This window comes from Cryptotermes secundus, unplaced genomic scaffold, assembly GCF_002891405.2.
Source record: "Cryptotermes secundus unplaced genomic scaffold, Csec_1.0 scaffold628, whole genome shotgun sequence".
Taxonomy (NCBI): Eukaryota; Metazoa; Arthropoda; class Insecta; order Blattodea; family Kalotermitidae; genus Cryptotermes; species Cryptotermes secundus.
In genome coordinates, this window is record NW_019737991.1 from 150,491 (window position 1) to 163,966 (window position 13,476).

Sequence of the window (13,476 nt, forward strand, 5' to 3'; positions counted from 1 at the left end):
AGGAAAGAGACCACAGGGAAGACCAAGGCGTAGGTGGGTGGACAATATTAGAATGGATCTTAGAGAGATAGGATGGGATGGTATGGATTGGATAGATCTGGCTCAGGATAAGGACCAGTGGAGGGCTCTTGTGAACATGGTGATGAACCTTCAGGTTCCATAAAATGCTGGGAAATTCTTGAGTAGCTGCAGAATTGGTGGCTCCTCAAGAAGGGCTCGGCTCCATGAGTAAGTAAATTACCATTCCTACTTTATATTTTGAGAGGCCTGGGGTTCAGTCACTGATGTCACCTGTCTGGAAGGAGAATAGATTGAATTCTGTCTCCTGATTCAGTTGCCATCTGTGAGCCATCATATTTTCTCTTCTTCCATTTACTTCACCCTTATGTATGTGTATTGAATATCCTCTTGTAACTGATGATGAATATACAATCCAGGACCACTTTTTTCAGTTTTCAGACCAGATACTGATCCTTCATCGAGCTACTTCATTGAGTGACCTGGGTTCAAGGCTTCATTTCCTGACAGCACGACAGATTGAGCTTGCTCTTAGCGGACTGTTTCCACAAGTAACAGTTCTGTCATTTGGATCCTCTGTCAATGGATTTGGCAAGACAGCCTGCGATTTGGATCTTGTTCTCTTGGCAGGCAAAAGGCAGACTGCTGTAAGATTCTGAATATTACTTCTGTTAATATATTGCTTGGACATCAATCAGTATAATCAGATTATGATAGACTGAATAAACAGTGTGGTGAATGAAAGTCATGGATGAACTGAGAAGAAATCATTTAACAAAAATGTGAAGTATTCCAATGTATTGTTAAAATCCAGTAGCATACATTGAAGAGCATAACACACACCATCTGTACTTAATCTGGATTTTATGGGACAGCACAGCTGTACACAAAATATTTTATTTCCTGTCTGCATTATACCCACTTATAATTGTGAAGAAGTGTCTTATAATTACCGGGAGTGCATCAAACACATTATTACTCAGTCACATGAATAACACTGATGTCCTCTGCATTATGCCTGATGCAAAAAATTTTCTTAGCCCAAGCTTTTCATATGATTAACCAACCTCAGATTACAATAAAATTGGTCAACTAACAAGCTGTCAACAACACAAAAATGTGCATTTTATTGACAGTGCTTAGGTAAAGGTAAAGTTGTGCATGTGCTTAATTAATTAAGCACTACACCATGAAGGCATATTTGGCAGTGGATGTATAGATCCACATTTTCTTGGCCTTGGCCTTGGCACTAGCTGGAGATGAATGGTCAGCTTCACACCCCAGCTGCTTTTCCCCCTGGGAAAGAGCCCCCAGTGCCCATTGGAAAGGAGGTCGGGTGAACCCCAGAGCCAGATGACATGGAAGAGAGAAAATTCTTGACCAAACCGTGGTTCAAACCTTGCACCCTTCAGTTGTCAAACCTGTAGTCACTTGCTATACCGACTGCGATATATAATTTAAAAATCTGAATTCACACTATTTCAGTTGGTTATTTGCCTAATCACATGCAAGTTAGTGTGGCATGAAATATTTAACTGTATGTGAAACATATAATTGCCATTTCATCGTCAAAGAAAGAGCTGTGAGAAACCTCGGAGTCAATCATAAACCCATTATTTCACATTTTGGGCATATCCATCATAAATACCACAAAGACAAGCAGCACAGTATTAGAATATTATCCACTGATTAGGAAATGTACACTTGTTGTCTGTATGTTCTGACATCATATAGTCTAGAAGGTGGGTACCAATGTATGAAGAGCCATATTGTGCCCATTTTCAGGGTAGAAGCCTACAATTAATCTGTCCTTTTGTCTATATACAATCTAGCTCAAAATAATCTACATATATAATGAATGAATGTATAAGGGGTTGGCCTTTTTGGCCCTTGCACCGCAACCTACTGTCATTTATTGTGCTTCCCTTTTTGATTATCCTGTGCTTCAATGAAGCGTAGGATTTTGTACATGGGGGCGTCGAAATAGTCACTTGGTTCCATAAAGTATTTACCAAAGTGACATAATCTTAAATAAGCTAAGGCCTCACATTCACACATGATCTGTGTGGCTGTTTCATTTTCTTCTTGACACCTCTCACAATTGGGACTGTTACTTAGTCCCAGTTTGAAGAGGTGTCTTTTAAGGTGACAGTGTCCTGTAAGTAGTCCCACCACCCATCATAGTTGGTTCCTGTTTAACTTCAACAGTTCCTTCGCTCTTTTAGCAGAGGGTCCTCATATGAGTCCCTTTGCTTGCCTGAGTCCAGTCACGTATCCCCAGTATTTCTTGTGCTTCATATTTGTCCAGTCCCTTATTGCTTTTCTGGCAACTCCTATAGAGATGCCACAGGCTGGTTCAGGTCCTATGAACGGATGTTCAGCATCAATCTTAGCCAATTGGTCCGCTGTTTCATTTCCAGCAATACCCTCATGCCCTGGCACCCATATCAGTTCTACCCTGTTATGATTGGCCAGTTCCATGAGGATTTGGTGGCAATCCCAGACCAATTTTCAGTTTATCTGGTGTTTGTCAAGCCCTTTAAGTGCAGCTTGGCTGTCTGATAGAATGTAGATGTTCCTATTTCTGTAGTTCCTATCTAAACTCTCCATAATACATGCCATAATGGCATATACTTCTGCCTGGAATACTGTCATGTACTGCCCAAGGCTGAAACTAAGTTTCCGCCTTGTTCCATAGCAGTACACACCAGCTCCGGTGCCCTTATTGATCTTAGAACCATCTGTATACCAGATGAGTCCCCCTTTTCTATCGGGCCAAAACCCGTCTTCCCATTCAGTCCTGTCAGGAAATCTGACTCTGTAGGGTTTTTCATATACATGTCTCAGTATCATTTTGTCAGACCCCATTTGTAATATGGGCTCGTTTTTTGTGTCCTGAGTTATGTATGCATGTCCGAAATTATCGGATCTAGGTTTCCATTGATCACTGCACTGGAGACGGTAGATTCCTGCCCTGGCCTCTGCCTCGAACTGTATGTGCAGTGGGGGGAGTCCAAAGAGTATCTCCAGTGCAGCCGTTGGAGATGTTTGAATTGCTCCTGTGATACCTAAGCAAGCCAACCTTTGCAATTCGCTAAGTTCTGCCTTGCTTGTCTTGAATTTAACTCTTGGCCACCATACTGTGGCACCATATGTAATTATGGGTCTTACAACTGCAGTGTATATCCAATGCACAATGTGCTTGTGCATGTCCAGCTGCTTTTTCCATATCAGTCCCTTGTCTAATACTAGACCAAGGCACTTGACATTGCTGGAAAGCTGGATCGTTTTATTGAAGAGGGTCGGTTCCATAAGGCCCTTTATATTCCTCTTCCTGGTAAATGGTATAATTACTGTCTTATTAGGATTGATGGAAACACTTCTTCTTTCACACCATCGTTGATCCGTGTACAGAGCTGTTTGAAGATGCTCTGATACTGTCAAAAGGAATTTTTTGTTTATGAGGATTGCTATATCATCAGCATATCATACTGTATAATACCCATTATCATTAAGTTCCCACAGGAGATCGTCGACGATGAGGCCCCACAGCAGAGGTGAGAGCACGCCCCCGTGCAGACACCCCCTAGACGCAGATGCCCCCAGGGTCTCTCCCGATAATGTAGCAGCTATGGTTCTGCTTTCCAGCATAGCACTGATCCATCTGCATATTGCAGGCTCTATGCCATGCTTTCAAGCGACTTGTTTGATTATATCAAATGAGGTTCTATCGAAAGCTGCCTATATGTCAAGGTATGCTCCTAAGGGAATATCCTTGTGTGCGATTCCACTTTCTTTGTGTCTTACCACATTGTGTAGTGCAGTTTTGGTAGATTTACCTGTTTAGTAGGCATGCTGGTTTTGGTGTAGAGGATATGTCCTCAACATCCTGCCCCTGATATGCCTGTGCACTATTTTCTCCATCGTTTTCAAAAGGAAAGACGGCAGGCTGATAGGACGATAAGCTTTAGCCTTGGTGTAATCAAGTTTCCCGGGTTTTGGGATGAATGTCACCTTAACTTGCCTCCAGACCATGAGGATGAAACCATATTTCATGCAGGCTTTATATATGTGGCATAGGTGTGGAACTAAGAGCTCCCCCCCATGCTGCAAAAGTGCCGGTACAATTTCATCTGTTCCCGCTGACTTAAATGGTCAAAGTATTCAGTGCCCATCTGATTTTTGATTGGGTAATTATGACTTTGGCCAGGTTCTAGTCTGCCCTGTTCGTCTTGCTTTGACAAGTGTCCAGGTTTTGCTGACCCTGTCCATCTTCCAAATTATCAATCAATTTTGAATCAGGAAAGTGAACCCTGAATAATTCGTGCAGTGTCTCCCTTCCTGTTTGAGTATACTGTCCGTTAAGCAGCTTAATCATGCTGACCTTATTGGTCGCCTGTTTTGCCATGATACTCATGAGTCTGGCACCGCCTGGTACATCATTGATCTCCTGGCAGTGCCTCCTCCATGAGGACACTTGGCTTTCCTCATTTCTTTGTTGTAACAGGTAAGGGCTTCCTTGTAGGTGTCCCACTGCACTGTTCTTTTAGCTGTATTAAACAGCCTTCTCGTTTTGGTTCTAAGCCCACTCAGCTGTTTACTCCACCAAGGCATTCACCTTGGTTTGCAAGTGGTCCTAGCCAGACAATTCTGATAAAAGGACGAGATAATAGCCCGTTGCAACTGGTCAGCGGACTGATCAACATCCATTATTGTGTGTATTGTCACGTGTTGGGTGTGTCATGTGTCAAATAACTTTATGTGGGCCTCAGATTTAGCGAATCTTTATTGGACACTCACACTTACACGCTATACAATTGTTATCACTTGTGGTATCACGTGATATGTGACGTCTCGACTATCCTAGGCTGCAGCTATTCCAAGACTGTCTTCTGTCTGTATTGTATGGCGACTAGGTTCCAACTGTGTTCTTGCTGTCTGTAGCTCTCGGCTTATGTAGGTGTTCTGTGGACTCAGTAGAGGACACCCCTCGCGAAGGTTCGATCTCATCTGTTCAGCAATCCGTTGCTTCGGGAACGCTGTTTATACACCGGTAACATGTTTCGTCTCATCCGTTATTACTCAGTGGGCCTTCTGTTGTTCATCTCTGGGGAAACGCGTTCATTGTTTCAGCATTGTCTACGCAACAGCTCATTGTTATTGCATTACCATGGAAGTGCCTATTCCAAACACGTTACAGTATATTTCACAAGATGGTCTCTGGATTTACCTTTAGGTCATCTTTGTAAGACTCCCAATTGGTTCTCTTAGGATTCCTATAAGTAGCTTGATCTACTGTAATGTTGCTTATTTGAAAGCATATATATCTGTGATCCGATAGGGACGGCTCATGAGATACATGCCAATTACTGATCAGGTTTCCTATTTTATTGGTCTCTATTGTCAAGTCGATAACCTTGTGCCTATTGCAAACTACAGAGGTAGGCTCATTACCTTGGTTTAGAATATTAAGGTTCAAACTCACCAAATATTCCATGAGGCATTCTCATGTTAGGTTGATGTCAGTGCTCCCTCACAGTGTGTGGTGTGCGTTGGTGTCACACCCAGTGATGAGCTGCTGTTTCCTAAGATGGCAATATTCAACAATGTCCCTCACTTCTTTGGAAGATGATGGTTCATCAGAGTCATATGGAAGGTAGGCTGAAGTGACGATGAGCTTCTCACAGCCTCCACCCAATGTGGATGTCATCCTCAACATTGTTGTCTCTAGACCAACACTCCAGCAAGGGTAAAGCATTAATATGATTATTAACATATATGCATGATCTCACATTTTCTCCAATTATGACAGAATAAACTGTTCCCCCTGAATTCGTTAAGCCTCTTATTTGGCCCCTATATATTCAAGGTTCCTGAATAAGTGCTATGTCTACTTTTCCCTCAGCAAGTTGTCGACATAAAATTGCCGTAGCAGCCTTGCTGAGGTGTAGATTAATTTGAATGAAACGTATGTTGTGTATGTATGTGTGTTATGTGCTCATTCTGTAATGCTGGGAAAGGTGTCCTCCTCCATACCTTCTTCCACAGCCCCTTTTCTTTTATCAGACCTGGTTTCCTCCAAGGGAGGTCCCTGATCTGGTAAGATCGGGTTCACAAGAGGAGGCATTGTCTTCTTCTCATCAGATACTCTCTTCCGGTCAACTGAGGGAGTGGGTGCACCATCCCCCTCCCCCTCAGAGGACGATTCCGAGGGTATTGAACTGGGCACAGCAACTTCTTTGTGCCGCTGTGCCTCAGGATCTTACAGGACCCTAGCAGTTCCCTGTGAGAGTCCTGTGTATACCCTATATCCAGTTCCCATGGTAACACATAGGGAATCCTGGTCTATAAGGGGGGTCAATCTCTGCCCTTTCGGTTCAGATTTCCTATCCAGTATTCTTCAACTCTCAGTATGGAGTCCTGGATTAAGATTCCCGATCCATTTCAGCAGCTCTGCAGGATTTTGGGCAGGTTCTTGGCATCAGTAATCATCAGCGTAGCCCCTGATTTTAATCTGTGATTATCTATAGTTCTAATGAGCCACTATCCAGACTGTTGTTTGGCACATGTATATATTAATGCACCTCCCTCCAGTCTGTATGATTTCAGGCGTGGTTGCTCTCCCAAAGGAGTCCTACGTAACGCCTGTCCCAATTCCTCCAGCATGGAGTCCTGGTCTCCCTGTTAGCTTGTCTTCAGCATACGTTTCCTTGAAGGTAGCTACCTTTATATTGGTCAGAGCCTCGTTGTAAGTCCCTGGGCCGTTTCTGTAGGGGTATGGCCCTCTGACCTTGGCCTCTTCAAGGTCCTGGTGGGAGTTTCTCCCTGCTTGGGTGAGTCTGCATTTCCTGGTTGCTGACTGCCCCCAGTTCCTGCTTTGCTTGCCCCAGCTCTTGCCTTATTCAACTTCTGTCTAGCGCATCCAGACAAGGCTTTTTTCGCTAGATGGAGTCCACCTACTGCAGAAACTAGGTGTCCCAATCTTTCTCCTGCTGCTGGTGTGCTAGAAGTATTAGCCCCTTGCAGTGGTATGTCAGTACTACTGGCTCCCAAGAGAGGAATTTTTCGTTTTACCTCAGGTAGTTTTGAACCACTGGTTCGTCCCTGCCTTTGGCTGAAAGTTCAACAGCAGGTTTGCTGGTTGCAACTGGGTCCCTTAGTGGTTTACCAGAGCTTCCAGCCCCCTGCTGAAGCATTTCTCATAGGGATCCCCTTGGAGGAGGTCCCTCTTCAGTTTAAGGTCCTTCCGACCAGTCTTTAGTTTGGTTCCTTTCCTTTTGGTCCCACGAGTCATAGGGATCTAAAAGGTCACCACCCACAGCGCCCCATACCGGTGGAAGGCATAAATACAACGGGGTGCTGTCTGGTGCCCCAAGGGGATCATTCAAGACACTGGCTAATTACCACCCCAGTGCCATGCAGCCCTCAGCACAATGCCCCACACCTTGGCTTAGATGGTCTGGTGCTGTTGTGAATGATACCCTCACAAGCCTCCAGTACCAAGAGTGCCTGTTCGGGGGGAGAGGGGTATCCCAGATGATTAATGGGAGTGCGACACCAGTAGGTCATGAGGTTGTGACCAGGGCAACCTACATGAGAAAGTCGCCCCTGGGGGTAGCTTATGAGCTCCCCCATTCCCACCCCTCCACATATGTTGGTCAGATTGTTCTAGAGTGTTGAGCTCTAAGGCTTACGGCACTTTATTGGTACTGTAGGGAGACAACTCAAATAGCTGAAGCTACCCCTATGGGAGTGCTCTCCCGCATTCGTCCTGGGTAGACTGTAGTGATACCCAAGAGTCATTATGCTGCCACGTGGGAGGCTCCAGTCATAATGCCATTGCCCTTTATGGGAATTTAGCCGCCAGACCCGGTAGGTCATACTAATGCAGACCCTGAGACTGTCATTGCCCAGCGGGACCACGAGGAGGTGTCCCAATGCATCCCTGGTCCATGATGCGTCCCCACCAAAGACAGAGCCATGGTTCAGCCAACCTCATTGAGGATGGCTTCATTACCACCTGTAACATGTGACCTAAGAAAGTCACAGTTGCTCCGCTATCTACGTATATAAGGCTGGTTAAATGTTTTCCTGCAATTGAAACTGAGCGAATGAAAGTGCCTACTGAAGGGCAGAGACATGCAGGTAATGAAATGTGTGGTCTTTGCAGGATGAGGACAGTAGCGACTGTCGGTTGGTGTTTCATGCCAAGACAATGCTAACAAATGGGCGCACACAGGTGCAGCGCCACATGGAAACGCTTGGAGATGTGGTTCAGCTGCTTCTGCCAGGCTGTTCTCATGTGAGGCGCATTTTTCAAGCCCGAGTGCCCATCATCAAGTATCACCAGGGCCTGACAGGTGTGGAGTGGGACCTGTCTATGACTAACATGTATGTACTTTTGTAGCTCTACTTTATAATTGAAATATATGTAGAATAAAGTGAATGCAGCTTATAAACCAATGGTTGCTTGCTTAGTAAAGGTTATGAAAATTATATAACTTGATATTTTTATTTTTATTACTATACTTAGGCATATATTTAACTTGAGCCTGATGCAGCAGTATTTTCCTGCTGCATGGAAAGAATCTGCTGTTGTACTGGTATTTAAAAGAGGCAATCCTGCTGCTGTGAGCAACTACGGGCCTATTTCTGTTATCAGTAATTTCTCTAAATTGTTTGAATTCATTATTCATGATCATGTTTCTCATTTCGCTGAATTTAATTCCAACCAACATGGCTTTACCAGAACTAAATCTACAGTTACCAATTTGGTGACGTTTCTCGACTTCTTGATGCCTGTTGTCCGCGGTCAGCATCAAACTGATGCCGTCTATTTTGATCTTTCTAATGACTTGACCTCGTTCCTCATAATATGCTCTTGCATAAATTAAGCTCCTTCGGATTCTCTGATGCTTATGTTAGCTGGTTTCACAGTTACTTAGCCAACAGACAATCTCGGGTTCACGTTTCTGGCACTCTCTCCCTGCCTTTTCATGTAACGTCCAGTGTGCCGCAAGGCTCTGTTCTGGGACGTTTTCTTTTCAACGTATTTATAAATGACCTATGCGACTCTGTTAACTACTGTAAATTTCTAATTTTTGCCGATGATCTAAAAATTCTCCGCATTATTAACTCTCCTCATGATTGCCTCTTACTTCAATCTGACATTAATTCCGTAAGTGACTGGTGCACTGCTAACTCCATGAAACTTAATATTGCTAAAACGCGTGTTGTATCATACACCAGAAAAACAACTTTTCTGAGCTACGAGTATCAGCTTTGTCATGATATCATTACACGCACCAGCAGTATTAAGGACCTGGGTGTTTTCTTTGATTCAAAGTTACATTTTCACACACATGTTAATTACATATTTTCTGAATGCATAAAGCTTTTAGGCCTTATTCGCTCCATTACCTACAGGTTTTCCTCCATGGAGAGTCTGTATGTACTATATTTTACTTTAGTCAGGTCCAAGTTGGAATATGCCTCGGTAGTTTGGAATTCCATCACCTCGACTGATGCCAATAAGCTTGAGCGCATCCAGCAGAAGTTTGCGTCCGTCTGTTTTTATCGTTTTTTCCCTCATATTTCATATAATTATGCTTATGCTTTAGAGAAATTAAGTCTGCAGTCTTTACATAAACGGAGACATCACCTTGATGCACTTTTTCTTGTTCAGGTATTTCGTGGTCTTAAATCCTGCGCTTCTCTTTTGGAAAATGTTAGCCTTCGCGTTCCTCCCAGCAGTCTTAGGGACTTCTCATTGTTTGGTGTTTGTCCCTCTAATAAACACTGTCCTTCTGCTCGGTGCGCCTATGCTGCCAACGCGGTGGGTAAAGATTTCGACATATTTGCAATCAAAACAGTTTCTGTCAATGACACTGAACCTAAAATTGCTAATGTTATTTGTTAATGATACTCTTAATATTACTTCTGTGTATGTGGTCCTATTTTGTTGTTCTCTCCTGTTAACGTTAACTTTATTTTTCTTGGCATTATTATTAATCTACTGTCATTATGTAGAGTCTCAAATTCTGTATTTGTTTTTAATTATTTTATGTAATTCTATGTACTCATTCTAACCTTTAATTGGCCTCTGTGCTGTTAAGTTGTACGTAATTAAACATGAATTGAATTGATTTAAATTAGAATGTTGAGCTGCCACACGAATAAATAAGAATTAATTGGGTTATTATTATTATTAACTTCTATGTCCTGTGTCCTAACTATGTGTCCTTTCTGATCACATAATGGAATAACCATTCAAAATGTACTTATTTTATTTTTCTCGCCTGTTAAAGCTAACTTTTTTTCTGTTCTTTTCTTTTCTTGGAATTGTTAATAATTTATTGATATTGTATAGAGTGTCGTATTTTGCTCTTTAATTTTTGTGTATTTCTATGTACTCGTGCTAACTTTGTAATTGGCCACTGTGCTGTTAAGTTTGCACATAAATAAACANGAAAATTATATAACTTGATATTACCTGATTTGGCTGTATACTTCGTTGTCAGATCCACTTCTGATTGCTGATACATAACTAATTTACACTTCTTGAAAGCAGAAAGTTGTGATATTCCAAACATTAAGGTCTGCTGTTTACATGAGTGAGCTGTTGTACATCCTGGGAGAATTAGACTGGCGTGTGAGACCACTTGTGTTTGCGGTGCGAAGCTGGGCACGTGAGATTGGACTCACCAACCCCACACCTGGACGGTGGATCACCAACTTCTCCCTCACATTGCTTGTTCTGTTCTACTTGCAGCAACACAGCAAATTCAGCCCAGTATTACCAACCCTCAGTAGGATGATATCCCTTGCAGGTCAGTTTTTTTTGTTATGATTTACTTTAAATATGGTTAAGATTAAGCAACAGACTGCAAGCAGGAGCTCAAAATTCTGGTAGGTTCCCTCGAGACATGCAGAAGATTGACATTTAGTGGAGTCAACCACTTGGCAACAGCAATGAAAATGTATATGAAACGTTATGCAGTAATGCTCCACAGCAAACAGGCATAAATTATATAGCTGAATGATTAGAGTTCTGTATTCTCATCTGAAAATCAAATGATATAAGTCTTAAGTCAGGAGAATGAGTACTGGCCAGTCATTTTGTTATTAACAGACAGGATTTGTCATACATGAACACTTTTGACTTGTATTTGGGATATAACCAGAAATAAACAAATAAATTATGTTATCTACTGCAGGCCTTGTACAGAGCAGTATGTTAATGGACTACCAATGTTGAGATGTGATATGTATCTTTACAGGTCCTGGGGATCATCGTGTTACTTCAGATGGGGTGAACTGTACATTTATTAGAGATGTGTCTCAGCTTTGTCAGCACATGACATCATCAGTCAGGAAGCTCCCAAATACAAACAGCCTTGAAACACTCTTTATAGGCTTCTTTGAGTTCTATTCTTCTTTTGACTTTTCTACCTGTGCCATATCTCTGATAAGTGGAGTATCAGTACCTAAACCAGACCACTCACCATTGTACATAGTCAATCCTCTTGAACGAGGCCTTAATGTCAGCAAGAATGTGAGCCATGATGAAACAGAACGGTTAAGGATAGAATTCCGCAATACCGCATGGATGTTAGAATCAGTCGCTCTGACACCAGAGAAATCTCCATTAATGGCATCTCAGAAGAAAGCAGATGAAGCATGGGGACTGACAGCTCTTTTTGAAGCACCAAATATTGCTTCAAAAGCACGCAACATATTTTACATTCCCACACGGAGTGTGTCACCCTCTAGAATTGTGGATGTGTCTGATCTTTTTCAGCAAAACACAGGTGTTAGTGACAAGTCTGCTCCTGTTAGTGAAGTTCCTGTAGACTCCATACGTTCTAGCAAACAACAAAGTGAAATGCAAGATGGGATAAAACCTGGTACTAAGGTTATTAAAGTTTCTAATAGACTGCATCGGAGGTAACTAGACAGTGGAGTTCTTTAGATGTTATTTGTGATAAAAAGTGAAACAGTGACAATGATAATTAAATGTGTTTCTCTTATTTTCCTTATAGTCATTAGATGTGACCTTAAGATATAGATCACCCCCTCCCCCAGGGAGTTCTGTGGCTTTGAAAGTATAGTCAAAATGTTGACACATGACTTTAGGTACTTTAATATATATGGAAAAAAGTCACTGTCACAGAAAGGTTGCAGCGCACACAATTTTATGGTACAAAATTATTTTCTTCTTCCTCATCACATTTTTGTCAAATTTTGTCTTACACGTTGCTTTGACATTCTGAATAGCACCTTTCTTTCAAGAATGTGATGACCTTATTATTATTGTTATTGACATTGCATATGGAAAACTACTGACCAGTAATGTGATTATATTTTCAGTTCATTCTTACAAGATGGACAGACACAACAAACGTTTAATATAGTTTAAATTTAAATCTGTGCCATTTACAATGATGTAAACAATGGAGACAGGTTGGATTTAAAGTTCTCACAGCAGCAGATATGGTGGGTACTGTCTTTTGGGATGTGATGCTATGTAAGGTGACATAGTTCACAGACATTTTGAACCTAAAGACTGAAACATCATGTTCATTCAAAATACAGAACATCTACCAGACTGCACAGTCAATGTGACAACCCAGAAGAGAGAGCTCTTCAGTGGCAACAGGGTTTTGAATTATTTTGGTATATACAGAAGGAGTAATTTACATATGAATGGTTTTCAAAAGCTTCAGTCTGAAAATATGTATGTCACCTACCTACAGGCCAGTCCTTCCTTATTCCTCTCATGAACTGTCAAAAATATGTGACTTCACAGCACAAATAAATTGGCACATAGTGCAGTCATATAACCATAAACAGAATTTTATGAATTGAGAAGATTAATGTGAAATATTTAAAGGAAAATACAAAGAAATGTTACAAAAAAGAATTCAAGGTGAAGTCTTAAGACAATGTTTATACTACCTCCACCCAGAATGCACTTTACTTATAGAATAAAACATTTAAAGATACTTTATGCCTTCTCGCAATTGGCCTTAGAATACCGGCATTAGCCATTTTGTTTCCATCCCCATCACACGATTGGATGTTGTAGCATCGACTAGAAACAAAATGGCGACATTATCAGTATCTTAAAAAGTGAATTGTACCACCATGGTAATGCTAATACTCAAATAAAAAAAATTCTATATTGTTGCCACTTGCTGTAACCCTGGCCCTCCCAAAATTGTTGAATTGGATCCAGGTACTAGGATAGTTGAGGTATTAGGCACCCTGTGGTGCTCAGGTCGGCAAAGTGGCACATCTAGCTAGCCAAGTTCTCTACCGACTTTCATCACCATTTTGTTCCCACCTCCATTACCTGATTGGATGGTGTGGGGTCTTGACTAGAAACAAAATGGCGATATTATTATTTTAAAAGTGTACCATGGTGATACCCAGACAAAAAAAAATCTTAATGTTGTA

The 13,476-nt window shown here is 41.8% G+C and overlaps 1 protein-coding gene across 1 annotated transcript; it reads left to right on the forward strand.

The window, feature by feature from the left end:
* Positions 1 to 452: 452 nt before the first annotated feature.
* LOC111870656 (poly(A) RNA polymerase, mitochondrial) lies at positions 453 to 13,022 on the forward strand (the record flags this gene model as incomplete). The annotated part of the gene is given in 4 exon segments (XM_023863125.2): positions 453 to 665; positions 8,189 to 8,409; positions 10,615 to 10,847; positions 11,298 to 13,022. Coding segments are annotated over 4 exon segments (1,338 nt in total), but the record flags the coding sequence as incomplete, so codon positions are not given.
* Positions 13,023 to 13,476: the final 454 nt, after the last annotated feature.